At 39.8% G+C, this 16,293-nt stretch overlaps 1 protein-coding gene across 1 annotated transcript in view; it reads left to right on the top strand.

The window, feature by feature from the left end:
• RADX (RPA1 related single stranded DNA binding protein, X-linked) overlaps positions 1-16,293 on the top strand; it is an 84,794-nt gene that overhangs the window by 44,310 nt on the left and 24,191 nt on the right. The window contains 1 exon segment of the mRNA XM_070291251.1: positions 14,066-14,109. Within this exon segment, the coding sequence (XP_070147352.1) occupies positions 14,066-14,109 (44 nt within the window).

Below are 16,293 nucleotides of genomic sequence, written 5' to 3'. Positions count from 1 at the left end.
TCCCTTCTCCAGTGGACCACATTCTTGGGTCGTTTATTTTTTCTGGAATTGAGCTGCAGGAGTTGTTTGTATATTTTTGAGATTACTTGTTTGTCAGTTGCTTCATTTGCTATTATTTTCTCCCATTCTGAAGGCTGTCTTTTCACCTTGCTTATAGTTTCCTTTGTTATGCAGAAGCTTTTAATTTTAATTAGGTCACATTTGTTTATTTTTGCTTTTATTTCCAATATTCTGGGAGGTGGGTCATAGAGGATCCTGCTGTGATTTATGTCGGAGAGTGTTTTGCCTATGTTCTCCTCTAGGAGTTTTATAGTTTCTGGTCTTACATTTAGATCTTTAATCCATTTTGAGTTTATTTTTGTATATGGTGTTAGAAAGTGTTCTAGTTTGCTTTTACAAATGGGTGAAAAGTTTTCCCAGCACCACTTGTTAAATAGATTGTCTTTTCTCCATTGTATATTCTTACCTCCTTTGTCAAAGATAAGGTGTCCATAGGTGTGTGGATTTATCTCTGGGGTTTCTCTTTTGTTCCATTGATCTATATTTCTGTCTTTGTGCCAGTACCATACTGTCTTGATGACTATGGCTTTGTAGTAGAGCCTGAAGTCAGGCAGGTTGATTTCCTCCAGTTCCATTCTTCTTTCTCACGATTACTTTGGCTGTTCGAGGTTTTTTGTATTTCCATACAAATTGTGAAATTATTTGTTCTAGCTCTGTGAAACATACCGTTGGTAGCTTGATAGGGATTGCATTGAATCTATAGATTGTTTTGGGTAGTATACTCATTTTCACTATATTGATTCTTCCAATCCATGAACATGGTATATTTTCCCATCTATTAGTGTCCTCTTTGATTTCTTTCACCAGTGTTTTATAGTTTTCTATATATAGGTCTTTAGTTTCTTTAGGTAGATATATTCCTAAGTATTTTATTCTTTTCATTGCAATGGTGAATGGAATTGTTTCCTTAATTTCTCTTTCTGTTTTCTCACTATTAGTGTATAGGAATGCAAGGGATTTCTGTGTGTTGATTTTATATCCTGCAACTTTACTCTATTCATTGATTAGCTCTAGTAATTTTCTGGTGGAGTCTTTAGGATTTTCTGTGTAGAGGATGATGTCATCTGCAAACAGTGAGTTTTACTTCTTCTTTTCCAATCTGGATTCCTTTTATTTCTTTTTCTGCTCTGATTGTTGTGGCCAAAACGTCCAAAACTATGCTGAATAGTAGTGGGGAGAGTGGGCACCCTTGTCTTGTTCCTGAGTTTAGGGGAAATGCTTTCAATTTTTCACCATTGAGGATAATGTTTGCTGTGGGTTTGTCATAAAAAGCTTTTATTATGTTGAGGTATGTTCCTTCTATTCCTGCTTTCTGGAGAGATTTTATCATAAATGGATGTTGAATTTTGTTAAAGGCTTTCTCTGCATCGATTGAGATAATCATATGGCTTTTATTTTCTAATTTTTAATGTGGTATATTACACTGATTGATTTGCAGATATTGAAGAATCCTTGCATCCCTGGGATAAAGCCCACTTGGTCATGGTGTATGATCTTTTTAATGTGTTGTTGGATTCTGATTGCTAGGATTTTGTTAAGGATTTTTGCGTCTAGGTTCATCAGTGATATTGGCCTGTAGTTTTCTTTTTCTGTGGCATCTTTGTCAGGTTTTGGTATTAGGGTGATGGTGGCCTCATAGAATGAGTTTGGAAGTCTCCCTTCCTCTGCAATTTTCTGGAAGAGTTTGAGTAGAATAGGTGTTAGCTTCTTAAATTTTTGGTAGAATTCATCTGTGAAGCCATCTGGACCTGGGCTTTTGTTTGCTGGAAGATTTCTGATTACAGTTTCAATTTCCATGCTTGTGAAGGGTCTGTTAAGATTTTCTATTTCTTCCTGGTTCAGTTTTGGAAAGTTGTACTTTTCTAAGAATTTGTCCATTTCATTCAAGTTGTCCATTTTATTGTCATATAATTGCTGATAGTAGTCTCTTATGATCATTTGTATTTCTGTGTTGTCTGTTGTGATCTCTGCGTTTTCATTCCTAATTTTATTGATTTGATTTTTTCTCCCGTTGTTTCTTGATGAGTCTGGCAAATGGTTTGTCAATTTTATTTATCCTCTCAAAGAACCAGCTTTTGGTTTTGTTGATTTTTGCTGTGGTCTCCTTTTTTCTTTTGCATTTATTTCTGCCCTAATTTTTAAGATTTCTTTCCTTCTACTAACCCTGGGGTTCTTCATTTCTTCCTTTTTTAGTTGCTTTAGGTGTAGAGTTAGGTTATTTAGTTAACTTTTTTCTTGTTTCTTGAGGTATGCCTGTATTGCTATGAACTTTCCCCTTAGCACTGCTTTTACAGTGTCCCACAGGTTTTGCATTGTTGTGTTTTCATTTTCATTTGTTTCTATGCATATTTTGATTTTTTTTATTTCTTCTGTGATTTGTTGATTATTCAGCAGCGTGTGGTTCAGGCTCCATATGTTGGCATTTTTAATAGTTTTTCTCCTCTAATTGAGATCTAATCTTACTGCATTGTGGTCAGAAAAGATACCTGCAATGATTTCAATGTATTTGAAATTACCAAGGCTAGATTTATGGCCCAGGATGTGATCCATCCTGGAAAAGGTTCCGTGTGCACTTGAGAAAAAGGTGAAATTCATTGTTTTGGGGTGAAATGTCCTATAGATATCAGTTAGGTCTGACTGGTCTATTGTATCATTTAAAGGTTGTGTTTCCTTGTTAATTTTCTGTTTAGTTGATCTATCCATGGGTGTGAGTGGGGTATTAAAAGAAAGAAAGAAAGTGTAAGTAGTTCAGTCATGTCTGACTCTTTGCAACCCTGTGTACTGTAGCCTACCAGGCTCCTCCACCATGGGATTCTCCAGGCAAGAATACTGGAGTGGGGTGCCATTTCCTTCTCCAGGGGATCTTTCCGACCCAGGGATCGAACCCAGGTCTCCCGCACTGGAGGCGGACGCTTTAACCTCTGAGCCACCAGGGAAGCCTGGGGTATTAAAGTCTCCCACTATTATTGTGTTATTGTTAATTTCCCCTTTCATACCTGTTAGCATTTGTCTTACATATTGCAGTGCTCCCATGTTGGGTGCATATATATTTATAATTGTTATATCTTCTTCTAGAATTGATCCTTTGATCATGATATAGTGTCCTTCTTTGTCTCTTTTCACAGCCTTTGTTTTAAAGTCTATTTTATCTGATCTGAGTATTGCTACTCCTGCTTTCTTTTGGTCTCTATTTGCATGGAATATCTTTTTCCAGCCCTTCACTTTCAGTCTGTATGTGTCCCCTGTTTTGAGGTGGGTCTCTTGTAGACAACATATATAGGAGTCTTGTATTTGTATCCATTCAGCCAGTCTTTGTCTTTTGGTTGGGGCATTCAACCCATTTACATTTAAGGTAATTATTGATAAGTATGATCCCATTACCATTTACTTTATTGTTTTGGGTTCGAGTTTATACACCCTTTCTGTGTTTCCTATCTAGAGAAGATCCTTTAGCATTTGTTGGAGAGCTGGTTTGGTGGTGCTGAATTCTCTCAGCTTTTGCTTGTCTGTAAAGCTTTTGATTTCTCCTTCGTATTTGAATGAGATCCTTGCTGGGTACAGTAATCTGGGCTGTAGGTTATTTTCTTTCATCACTCTAAGTATGTCCTGCCATTCCCTCCTGGCCTGAAGAGTTTCTATTGAAAGATCAGCTGTTATCCTTATGGGAATCCCCTTGTGTGTTATTTGTTGTTTTTCCCTTGTTGCTTTTAATATTTGTTCTTTATGTTTGATGTTTGTTAATTTGATTAATATGTGTCTTGGGGTGTTTCACCTTGGGTTTATCCTGTTTGGGACTCTCTGGGTTTCTTGGACTTGGGTGATTATTTCCTTCCCCATTTTAGGGACGTTTTCAACTATTTTCTCCTCAAGTATTTTCTCATGGTCTTTCTTTTTGTCTTCTTCTTCTGAGACTCCTATGATTCAAATGTTGGGACGTTTAACATTGTCCCAGAGGTCTCTGAGGTTGTCCTCATTTGTTTTAATTCATTTTTCTTTTTTCCTCTCTGATTCATTTAATTCTACCATTCTATCTTCTACTTCACTAATCGTCTCTTCTGCCTCCCTTATTCTACTGTTTGTTGCCTCCAGAGTGTTTTTGATCTCATTTGTTGCTTTATTCATTATACATTGACCCTATTTTACTTCTTCTAGGTCCTTGTTAAACGTTTTTTGCTTCTTCTCAGTCCTTGTCTCCACGCTGTTTATCTGTGATTCCATTTTGTTTTCAAGATTTTGGATCATTTTCACTATCATTATTTGGAATTCTTTATCAGGTAGATTCCCGATCTCTTCCTCTTTTGTTTAGTTTGGTGAGCATTTATCCCATTCCTTTACCTGCTGGGTATTCCTCTGTCTCTTCATCTTGGTTATATTGCTGTGTTTGGGGTGGCCTTTCTGTATTCTGACAGTTTGTGGAGTTCTCTTTATTGTGGAGTTTCCTCACTGTGGGTGGGGTTGTACTGGTGGCTTGTCAAGGTTTCCTGGTTAGGGAAGCTTGTGTTGGTGTTCTGGTGGGTAGAGCTGGATTTCTTCTCTCTGGAGTGCAATGAACTGTCCAGTAATGAGTTATGAGACGTCAGTGGGTTTGGAGTGATTTTGGGCAGGCTATATATTGAAGCTCAGGGCTGTGTTCCTGTGTTGCTGGAAAATTTGCATGGTATGTCTTGCTCTGGAACTTGTTGGCCCTTGGGTGGTGCTTGGTTTCAGTGTAGGTATGGCCGTGTTTGATGAGCTCCTGTTGATTAATGTTCCCTGGAGTCAGGAGTTCTCTGGTGTTCTCAGGATTTGGACTTAAGCCTCCTGCTCTGGTTTTCAGTCTTATTTTTACAGTAGCCTCAAGACTTCTCCATCTATACAGCATGGCTGATAAAACATCTAGGTTAAAGATGAAAAGTTTCTCCACAGTGAGGGACACCCAGAGACGTTCACAGAGTTATATGGAGACAAAAAGAGGGAGGAGGGAGTTAGAAGTGACCCGAATGAGATGAGGTCGAATGAAAAGAGGAGAGAGCAAGCTAGCCAGTAATCACTTCCTTATGTGCGCTCCACAGTCTGGACCACTCAGAGATGTTCATGGAGTTACACAGAGAAGAGAAGAGGGAGGAAGGAGAAAGAGGTGGCCAGGAAGATAAAGGGGGGAATCAAAAGGAGCAAGACAGATCCAGCCAGTAATCAGTTCCCTACGTGTTCTCTACCGTCCGGAACACACAAGAGATTCACAGAGTTGAGTAGAGAAGAGAAGGAGGAGGGAGGAGATAGAGGCGATGGTGGAGAAAAAGGAGAGTCTAAAGGGGGAGAGAGCAGTCAAGCCAGTAATCTCGCTCCCAAGTAAAAATGGGTACTGAAGATTGGGTTCTCAAATGTACAAAATTGGTAACCAATACCAAAAAGCAAAGATTAAAAATCTAGAGTAGAGGTTGGATTTTCAAAAATACCATATTAAAGAAAAGAAAGTCACAAAATTATAAAAAGTATATATATATGAAGTTTGCTTTAAAAAATAAGGTCTCTTTTTTTGCAAAGTAATAGTAGGTTATAAAAATGAAAATTAAAGGAGTAATAGAGGACTTAAAAATTTTTTAAAAAATGATAGTAAAAATATATCTAAGACTTTCTCTGGTGGTGTTGTGGGCAGTGTGGGGTCAGTTCATTTTTGGATAGTTCCTTGGTGTGGCTTATATTTCTCAAGAGCTATAGGCCCCTTCCTATGCAGTCAGTACTAACTACAGGGTTTTAATCTATTGCACCTGTCACTTCCAAGGAGGTTCCCTCTGTTTTAGCTTCTTCTTTTTGCTGGTCTCTTCAGTGTCTGATTTCCGCCCTGACACAAGGGTGGACACTTTTAGGCTCACATGTGTCGTGCTGTGGAGAGGGCGGGATGCTGCAAACAAATAGCACTGGTGTGTGCTTGCAGTGTCTCAGCCACGCTGGGCCTGTCCCCACTCACGGCACATGTGCCCTCCCTGCCCACACAGCTCAGGCTCTAGTTTGCTCCGCCAGGAACCGTCCGAGGCCGGCCCTGGGCTGCATGCACCTCCCAGGTCTAAGCCACTCAGGTTCAGGCACTCGGGTAGTCCTCAGAGGCGCAGACTCGGTTGGGCCTGCGTTTTGTGCCCTTCCCAGTTCTGAGCAGCTCAGATGACGAGGTGTTCGGCGTGCGTGGTCGCTACAACTTATCGCCTCCCCTGTCCCTGCCGCTCGGTTTTCTGGGTGTACAACCGGCACACCTTCTCAGGCGGATGTTGACCATCCAGTATCCCAAGAAGTCTTAGTTAGCAATGAACCTGCTTGCAGTTTGGTAGATAATGCCTCTCTGGGGCTGCGATTGCCCCCTTCCAGCTCTGGCTGTCTGTCACCGGAAGGGGATGGTCTGCAGCCAGCTAGCTCTGTTCAGTCCTTCGTTCTGTGAGCAGGCCTGACGGTGTCTTAGGTTAGGGCTTTTTGCGTAGCTCTAGTCAGTCCTTTGTTCTGTGCGCGGGCCTGGCGGTGTCTTAGATTAAGGCTTTTTGCGTGGTAGCTATCCCACAGTCTGGTTTGCTAGCCCAAGTTAGTTCCCTCAGATTGCCCTCGGGGCATTCAGGCCCGATCCTTACTCTAAGCAGTGCAGCCCCTGCCTCCCTGACGTCTGCCCCTGCTTGCTAGTGGCGGGTGCAGGCGTCTGCGCTGCTTCTCCGCTGGGGGAGTTACCGTGGGGCACGTAATCTGTAGGTTTTGATTATTTATTTATTTTTCCTCCCAGTTATATTGCCCTCTGTGGTTCCAAGGCTCACACAGACTCAGCAGTGAGAGTGTTTCCTGGTGTTTGGAAACTTCTCTCTTTTTAAGACTCCCTTCCCGGGACAGAGCTCCATCCCTACCTCTTTTGTCTCTCTTTTTGTCTTTTATATTTTTTCCTACCTCCTTTCGAAGACAGCAGGCTGCTTTTCTAGGTGCCTGATGTCCTCTACTGGCATTCAGAAGTTGTTTTGTGGAATTTACTCAGCGTTTAAATGTTCTTTTGATGAACTTGTGGGGGAGAAAGTGGTCTCCCCATCCTATTCCTCTGCCATCTTAGGACCCGCTCCTGTGTCTTGCTTTTTAATCCATCCAGCCACGCTTTTTTAATCCATCCATCCACTGAATCTTTTGATTGGTGAATTCAATCCATTTACATTTAGGGTGATTATTGATAGATGAGGATTTAGTTACTGCCATCTTATCTTCTGTTTTCTGGTTGCTCTGTTGTTGTTGTTCAGTTGCTCGGTCCTGTCTGACTCTTTGTGGCCCAATGGACTGCAGCACGCCAGGCTTCTGTGTCCTTCACTACCTCCTGGAGTTTGCTCAAACTCATGTCCATTGCTGCTGCTGCTGCATCAGGTAACCAAAGTATTGGAGGTTCAGCTTCAGCGTCAGTCCTTCCAATGAATATTCAGGGTTGATTTCCTTTAGGAGTGACTGATTTGATCTCCAAGGGACTCTCAAGAGTCTTCTCCAGCACCACAGCTCGAAAGCATCAATTGTTTGGCACCCAGCCTTTATAGTCCAACTCCCACATCCATACATGACTACTGGAAAACCGTACATAGCTTTGACTAGATGGACCTTTGTTGGGAAAGTGATGCCTCTGCTTTTTAATATGCTATCTAGGTTTGTCATAGCTTTTCTTCCAAGGAGCAAGCATCTTTTAATTTCAGGGCTCCAGTAACCATCCACAATGATTTTGGAGCCCAAGACAATAAAGTCTGTCACTGTTTCCATTTTTCCCCATCTATTTGCTATGAAGTGATGGAACCAGATGCCACGATCTTAGTTTTTTTGCATGTTGAGTTTTAAGCCAGCTTTTTCACTCTCCTCTTTCACTTTCATCAAGAGTCTCTTTAGTTCTTCGCTTTCTGCCATAAGCAGGATGTCATCTGCATATCTGAGTTGATATTTCTATTCCAGCTTGAGCTTCACCCAGCTCCTCTTTTTACATGATGTACTCTGCATATAAGTTAAATAAGCAGGGTGACAATATACAGCCTTGACCTACTTCTTTCCCAATTTTGAATCAGTCTGTTGTTCCATATCCAGATCTAACTGGTTGCTCCATTATTTCTTTTTCATTCTTTTTTGATCTACCATTTGGTTTCCTGGTTTTCTCTGATGTTTTTATCAGTTTCTTCCTCTTGTTTTTGGCTTTGGTGGGTCTTCATTGCTGAACTTGGGCTTTCCTTAGTTTGGCTAGTGGGGGCCACTCTTTGTTGTGGTGTGTGGGCTCTCATTTTGGAGGTCTCTCATGTTGCAGGGCACAGACTATAGGTGTGCTGGCTTCAGTAGTTGCAGTGTATGGGCTCAGTAGCTTTGGCTCACAGGCTCTTGAGCACAGCCTCAGTAGCTGTTGGGCACAAGCTCAGTTGCTCCATGGCATGTGGGATCCTCCTACCCCAGGGATTGAACCAGTGTCCCCTGCATTGCAGGACAGATTCTTAACCACCAGACCACCAGGGAAGCCGTCCTGCATTTTTTTTCTTCTGTTTGGTGTCTCTGCTTGTTGTTAACTTGCTAAGTCATGTCTGACTCTTGGTATCCCCACCAGCTGTAGCCCACCAGGGTCCTCTGTCCATGGGATTTCCCAGGCAAGAATACTGGAGTGGCTTGCCATTTACTTCTCCAGGGTATCTGTCTTCTCAACCCAGGGATCAAACCCTCATCTCCTTCTTGGCAGACAAATTCTTTACCACTGAGCCACCAGAAAAGTGTCTGCTTTAGATTTATGTTTTAAGGTTACCATAAGGTTTGTATACAACATCTCACAGATGAAAGTCCTTTTTCTGTTGATAGCATCTTATCTTCATTTGCCTATATAGACTATGTCCTTTTCCCCATTCCTGTTCATGTTTTTGTTTCTCAAATTATCTTTCTTTATGTTGTGAATTTGTTACCAAATTGAAGTAGCTATGGTTATGTTTTCCTCTTTTCTGCTTTAACCTTTATGCTATAATAAAATGTTAAAAAGCCTATTTTTATGTAGTTACAGTTTTATGATTCTGTCTGTTTATTACCTTACTCAAACTTTCATGTACTTTTTTGCCTTTTTGTTTCTGGTAGAAGAACTCTTCTCAGCATTTTTTGTAAGGCATAGCTTTTGTTTATCTGAGAAACTCTTTATTTCCCATTCATATCTGAATGATTACTTGCTGGATAGAGTATTCTTGGGTGACAGTTTTTATCTTTCAGTATTTAGAGAATGTCATTGCACTCCCTCCTGACCTGTAAAGTTTCTGCTAAGAAATCTGTTGATAGCCTAATGTAGGTTCCTTTGTAGGTTAGCATCCTTTTTCCCCTGCCTTTGAAATTCTTTCTGTGTCACTGACTTATGAAGACAAGTTTGGTACAATGCATCTTACAGAAGATCTTTTTGCATTGAGGCAACAGTTGTTCTCCTAGCTTCATGGACTTGTATATACAGTTCCTTCTGCAGACTTGGGAAAGTCTCAGCTATTATTTCTTTCTTCTCCTTGCTCCTTTCTCCCTCTCTTTTCCTTTTGGGATATCCATTACCCTAATACTGCCCTTCTTAAAAGAGTCAGCTAGTTTTCTTTGCATTTACTCATTTAAAAATATATTTCAATCCTCTTTTCTCCTTGTATCATCTATTTCTATCTTCAAGCTCACTAATTCTCTCTTCCATATGGTCTGCTCATTTCCAGTGTTTTGTAATGCATTCTTCAACTCATTTATTAAGTTCTTCAGCTCCAGAATTTCTGATTGGTTCATTTTACTTTCAGTGTCTTTAGTAAAGTATTCCTTGTGTTTATTAATTTTATACCTGAACTAATTGGTATCCTGATTTATCCCATAGCTCATTGAATTTTATGATAGCTATTCTGAATTCTCTTATCCGTTAGATCACAATATTCTGTGATTTTTAATATTGGTTTCTTGAGAATTGTCATTTTCTTTTTGTGGTGCAGTGTTACTGTGGTTTTTCATGGTGCTTAATGAGGTGTTACTCTGCTGGCCCATTTCAAGTGGCAGACACCTTTCTTATTTTTCTTGTTGTTGTTTTAGTCGCTAAGTCGTGTCCGGCTCTTTTGAGACCCTGTGGACTGTAGCCCGCCAGGTTCCTCTGTCCATGGGATTTCCCAGGCAAGAATACTGGAATAGGTTGCCGTTTCCTTCTCCAGGGAATCTTCCTAACCCAGGGATCAAACCTGTGTCCCCTGCATTGCAGGCAGATTCTTTACCATTGAGTGACCAAGGAAGCCCCTTTCATTTCTAGGTAAAACTTTTTGTTTATAATTCAACAGATTAGGCCTTTCTTTTATCTTCCAGTAGGTGGTGCTATAGCACAGGTTTTTGGTTTCTCTTGCCTGCACTGCCTCTGGTTATATTTGACAGCACTTTCCACTCTTAACCACCTCCATCAGAGGTATCTCCCAGTGCCTTCGTTGTTACTGCTTATGCTTCCAGGGTCGTTGGTGCTGTGCTGCTGGTGGTGTGGCTGGTGTCACTGCCTGGGGCACCAGGATGGTGGACAGTTCTGCCATGTCTAGGATTTCCTGAGGCGCAGACTTTCCCACTGCAGGTTGAGGGGTAGCCCAGGTGGCACAGGAACCCGGCCATGTTCAGTGTTGTCAGATGAGGACTCTGCAGCTGTAAGCGAGGGGAGAGGTCAGAATTACGGGTACCCCCCCGGCTAGAGAGGCAAGGTCCCAGACCCTACCACTGCCATCCAGTTAATCTGTGGCTGTTGGGCACCGCTGAAGCCAGGAGGCCAGAGTTGTATCCACTGCTTACCTTGTTGCCATCGAGTTCTCCGGGACTGCAAGTTCAGCTGCCATGGCTTGGGGGTCCAGGATTATAGGCACCAAGTCCACTGTTCCCCAAATTCCACATACTCTGTAAGTCTAGTCCACCCACCTTTACATATACAGCTATGTTGGAATCTCCAGTGCTCTGGTATATTGGGCAGAAGCACTTTTGTTAAGTTGTGGATGTTCTACTGGTTGTAGATAGGAGAGGGACAAAGAGAGCATCTTCCTTTGCCTTGATGCTGATATCACTCTGTTCAATTTTAATGAAACTAATGATACAGTCCCCAATTAATGTTTCAATTTACTATTTTTCAACTTTATGATGGTGTGAAAGCAATACAAAATCAGTAGGAAACAGACTTTAAATTCTGAATTTTGATCTTTTCTTGGGCTAGTGGTATGCAGTACTATACTCTCTTGTGATGCAAGGCAGTGGCAGTGAGCCACACCTCCCAATCAATTATGCAGTCACAAAGGTAAACAACTGATACACTTTTAATCATTCTGTACCCAGACAAGCATTCTGATTTTCACTTTTAACATGGTATTCAATAAATCACATGAGATATATAGTGCTGCTGCTGCTGCTAAGTTGCTTCAGTCATGTCCGACTCTGTACGACCCCATAGACGGCAGCCCACCAGGCTCCCCCATCCCTGGGATTCTCCAGGCAAGAACACTGGAGTGGGCTGCCATTTCCCTCTCCAATGCATGAAAGTGAAAAGTGAAAGTGAAGTCGCTCAGTCATGTCTGACTCTTAGCGACCCCATGGACTGCGGCCCACCAGGCTCCTCCATCCATGGGATTTTCCAGGCAAGAGGACTAGAGTGGGGTGCCATTGCCTTCTCCGTGGTGCTCTCTGGTAGACAGTAAAATGTAGTCAAAGTATATCAACTCATTCAAAATTTAGCACTGAGAAATAAAATATAATAAATGGGGCATTAAAACTTACTTGTGTTCTCTTGGTTGTATTTACTTCATAAAGCAAGAAAGTACACCATATCAGGGTTATATGAATCCTTAAAAGTCATTATCAGTGTCCCCTAAGAAAGGAGAAGGCACTGTTGGAATGACTTTCCTTGTGCATGCGTGCTCAGTCGTGTCCAGCTCTTTCCACCCTCCTCGGTCCATGAGATTTTCCAGGCAAGGATACTGCAGTGGATTGTCATTTCCTCCTCCAGGGAATCTTCCTGACCCAGGGGTTGAACCCATGTCTCCTGCATTGGCAGGTGATTCTTTATCACTGAGCCACTGGGGAAGACCATAGGAAAGACTACAATATTAATTATAATACTGTTATATCGATGAGGGCATGGCACACTATACAATCTATATGACTTTTATCTAAGGCCAATAAGTTGATGAAGAGTACAACTTATTGCCTCTGACATAATTTTTATAATATTCAGCTACTATCCACCATATTTAACATTATTGTCTTAGCCATCTGTTCCCTTTCTTTTCTCAGGCATCCTTTGATATTTCTTATGCTTTAATTTTTCATCTCTTTTTTTGCTTTCTCAGTTGGTACCCGTAGACATTGATACCTCCACTTCTGTCATTTAGGCCCTCACCTTTAAGACACTTAAGGCATACAAATGAATGATTGTATGTTCTGGTAAAAATTTTCTAAGCCACTTAAAAGAAATTCTATACAATATAATTTTAATGATGCTGTCAGAATTTGGAAAACTAGTTCTAATTTGTTTCAGATGAAAAAAATCACTTTATAACACCATGTATTTTAAAGTATATGCTTCTGTGTGTGCTCGGTTGTTCAGTCATGTCTGACTCTGCAAGTCCATGGACTGTAGCCTGTCAAGCTCCTCTGTCCATGGAATTTTCCAAGCAAGAATACCAGAGTGGGTTGCCATTTCCTACTCCAGGGTATCTTCCCAACCCAGGGATCAAACACACATCTCCTGCATTGGCAGGCAGATTCTTTACCACTGTGCCACTTGTGAAAACCCTATTTAAAAGTATATATATATATATATACTGTTTAATGATCTCAAAATTCATGTAATTTAACTATTTTTATTTATTTAAATATCTCTCAGAGTTGATGTTATCAGTTTATTAATTTTCAGAAATAAACCATTTTCAATACTCAGAAAAAAGTTTTAATTACAACTATAAAACATGTTTTTATTTCCTGGAGTTCTTTAAAAGTCTTCCTTCATGAAAGCTTGTTCTTTGCATTCATTAAGAACTCATTCAGAAAATGAAGAATACTGCTATTGTAACAGACATTTCTATTGCTGAAGTAAGTTGAGCAGTATTATATAGTATTCTACAACATGACACTTCTGTTTTGCTTTATGCTTTTAGTTTTGGAACTACAACAGCAGAAAATACTCATCATAGAAATATAGTGAAAGGTTTTAAGAAGGAGGTCTTTGTTATAAGCGCAAGTTTCTCTCATAGCTTCAAAATAAGATGCTTCCTTTTCACTTATTTTTCTTTCAATAAACAATTATTGAATGGCTATTCTGTGGAGATACTAAAATAGATAAAGTCTGTGTTTTTATAGAGCGAATAGAATCTGGTAGAGGAGATAAACTGAAAAGGCAGTAATTTTAATACAATGTGGTGAGTGGTATGATAATGTTTATTCTTAGTGCTATGACAGCATATATAAGGATTAGTGAACCTTGAGTAGAGATCAAGGATAGCTTCTTATAGAAAATAATGCTACGAGCTAAATTTTGAAGGCTGAATAAGCGTTAACCAGGCAAAGGAAAGGGGGGATAAGGTTTTTCTGGCTGAAGGAAAAACGTGACGTTTTGAAGCAGCATGAGGCTTATAGAAAACTCTGAAATGAGGTTGGAGAGTTAGGCCAGTTTGTTTTCCAGAATATTTGAAGAAAGCAAACATGAAAGGAGGCCATTGAATAATTTAATTTATATTGTAGAGAAGGAAATATATATATATATCCATCTTTAGTGTCAACAAATTTAATAAAAGTTGAATACTTTCTTTTGTGTAATACTCCTTAAAAAAACATATAACTCTATTTCAGTATTTGAATTATGTTAGTATGGATATTTGTTCATAATTTGAATGTGTTTTCCAATTTGAATGCATTACATTTCTAATACATTACTTTCAAGAAACTAAACCTATAAACTTTCTAATTGTATTGGATTAGAGTAAATTCCAAATGGAACCAGTTTTCCCATTCAAGTCTGTTTTTATAACTGTTATCTTTTTTTAATCTTTTGCAGAATTCCTGTACCTCAACCAGAAACTTCTTCACAAACAAAAGGAAGTAAAGCAAGCATGCCAAGCTCCTCCCACTGTATGTTGCTTTGATAATGATGATGATTTGGGTTGTGCCTACCACTGGCATAATATAAGTACTTTAAATAGATATGTAGCTAGTTATTTTTATTTCTATTTTTATTTCTATTACCTTAAATCCTTGTCAAAAGTACTAGTCCCAAATTGTTCTGAATTTTGCACCAGTACAACACTTAATTCCCCGAGAAAAATGAATGCAAAAAAGCAAAATGGCTGTCTGAGCAGGCCTTAGAAATAGCTGTGAAAAGAACAGAAGAGGAAAGCAAAGGAGAATAGGAAGGATATTCCCATTTGAATGCAGAGTTCCAAAGAATAGCAAGGAGAGAAAAGAAAGCCTTCCTCAGCGATCAATACAAAGAAATGGAGGAAAACAATAGAATGAGTAAAGACTAGAGATCTCTTCAAGAAAATTAGAAATACCAAGGGAGCATTTCACGCAAACATGGGCACAATAAAGGACAGAAATGGTATGGACCTAACAGAAGCAGAAGATATTAAGAAGAGGTGGCAAGAATACACAGAACTGTACAAGAAAGATCTTCACGACCCAGATAATCACGAAGGTGTGATCACTCACACTCACCTAGAGCCAGACATCCTGGAATATGAAGTCAGGTGGGCCTTAGGAAGCATCACTACGAACAAAGCTAGTGGAGGTGATGGAATTCCAGTTGAGCTGTTTCAGATCCTGAAAGATGATGCTGTGAAAGTGCTGCGCTCAATATACCAGCAAATTTTGAAAACTCAGCAGTGGCCACAGGACTGGAAAAGGTCAGTTTTCATTCCAATCCCAAAGAAAGACAATGCCAAAGAATGCTCAAACTACTGCACAATTGCACTCATCTCACATGCTAGTAAAGTAATGCTCAAAATTCTCCAAGCCAGGCTTCAGCAGTATGTGAACCATGAACTTCCAGATGTTCAAGCTGGTTTTAGAAAAGGCAGAGGAACCAGAGATCAAATTGCCAGCATCTGCTGGATCATCGAAAAAAGCAAGAGAGTTCTGGAAAAACATCTATTTCTGCTTTATTGACTATGCCAAACCCTTTGACTTTGTGGATCACAATAAACTGTGGAAAATTCTGAAAGAGATGGGAATACCAGACCACCTGACCTGCCTCTTGAGAAACCTGTATGCAGGTCAGGAAGCAACAGTTAGAACTGGATATGGAACAACAGACTGGTTCCAAATAGGAAAAGGAGTACGTCAAGGCTGTATATTGTCACCCTGCTTATTTAACTTTTATGCAGAGTACATCATGAGAAATGCTGAGCTGGAGGAAGCACAAGCTGGAATCAAGATTGCTGGGAGAAATATCAATAACCTCAGATATGCAGATGACACCACCCTGATGGCAGAAAGTGAAGAACTAAAGAGCTTCTTGATGAAAGTGAAAGAGGAGAGTGAAAAAGTTGGCTTAAAGCTCAACATTCAGAGAACGAAGATCATGGCATCCAATCCCAGCACTTCATGGCAAATAGACGGGGAAACAGTCTAAACAGTGGCTGACTTTATTTTTCTGGGCTCCAAAATCACTGCGGATGGTGATTGCAGCCATGAAATTAAAAGACGCTTAATCCTTGGAAGGAAAGTTATGACCAACCTAGACAGCATATCCATTTGACCCATTTCTGCAAAATAAGCTTTTGGGATTTTGATATGGGTTGCATTGAGTCTGCAGGTAGTTTGAATAGTATTGATGTCTTAATAATATTAACTCTTCTAGTCCATGAACATGAGATTTCTTTCTGTTCATTTTTAGGTATTCTTTAATTTATTTCAACAATGTTTTGTAGTTTTCAGTATAGAAGTCTTTCACCTCCTTGCTTAAATTTTATTCCTAGGTATTTTCTTCTTTTAGTTGCTATTTTAAATGGAATAGCCTTTTAAATTTTCTTTTGAATCTCTTTACTTGCTATAGGTCTATGGAGAATTTTTTTCCTTTTTTTCTTTTGAATGAGTTTCGGTAATTTTTTTTTGCTTTTATGAATTTGTTTCATCTCAGTTTTCTAATTTATGGTGTATGATTGTTCATAGTATTCTATTTTAATCCTTTTTATCTCTGTAATGAATCACACTGTATTTCTGAATTTAGTTATTTATGTCTTCACTCATTGGGTCTGTAGAGGTGACGATTATCAATTTTGTTGG

This window comes from Ovis canadensis, chromosome X (genome assembly GCF_042477335.2).
Source record: "Ovis canadensis isolate MfBH-ARS-UI-01 breed Bighorn chromosome X, ARS-UI_OviCan_v2, whole genome shotgun sequence".
In the NCBI taxonomy this organism is placed as follows: domain Eukaryota; kingdom Metazoa; phylum Chordata; class Mammalia; order Artiodactyla; family Bovidae; genus Ovis; species Ovis canadensis.
This window is presented reverse-complemented; position numbering and strand designations above follow the sequence as displayed.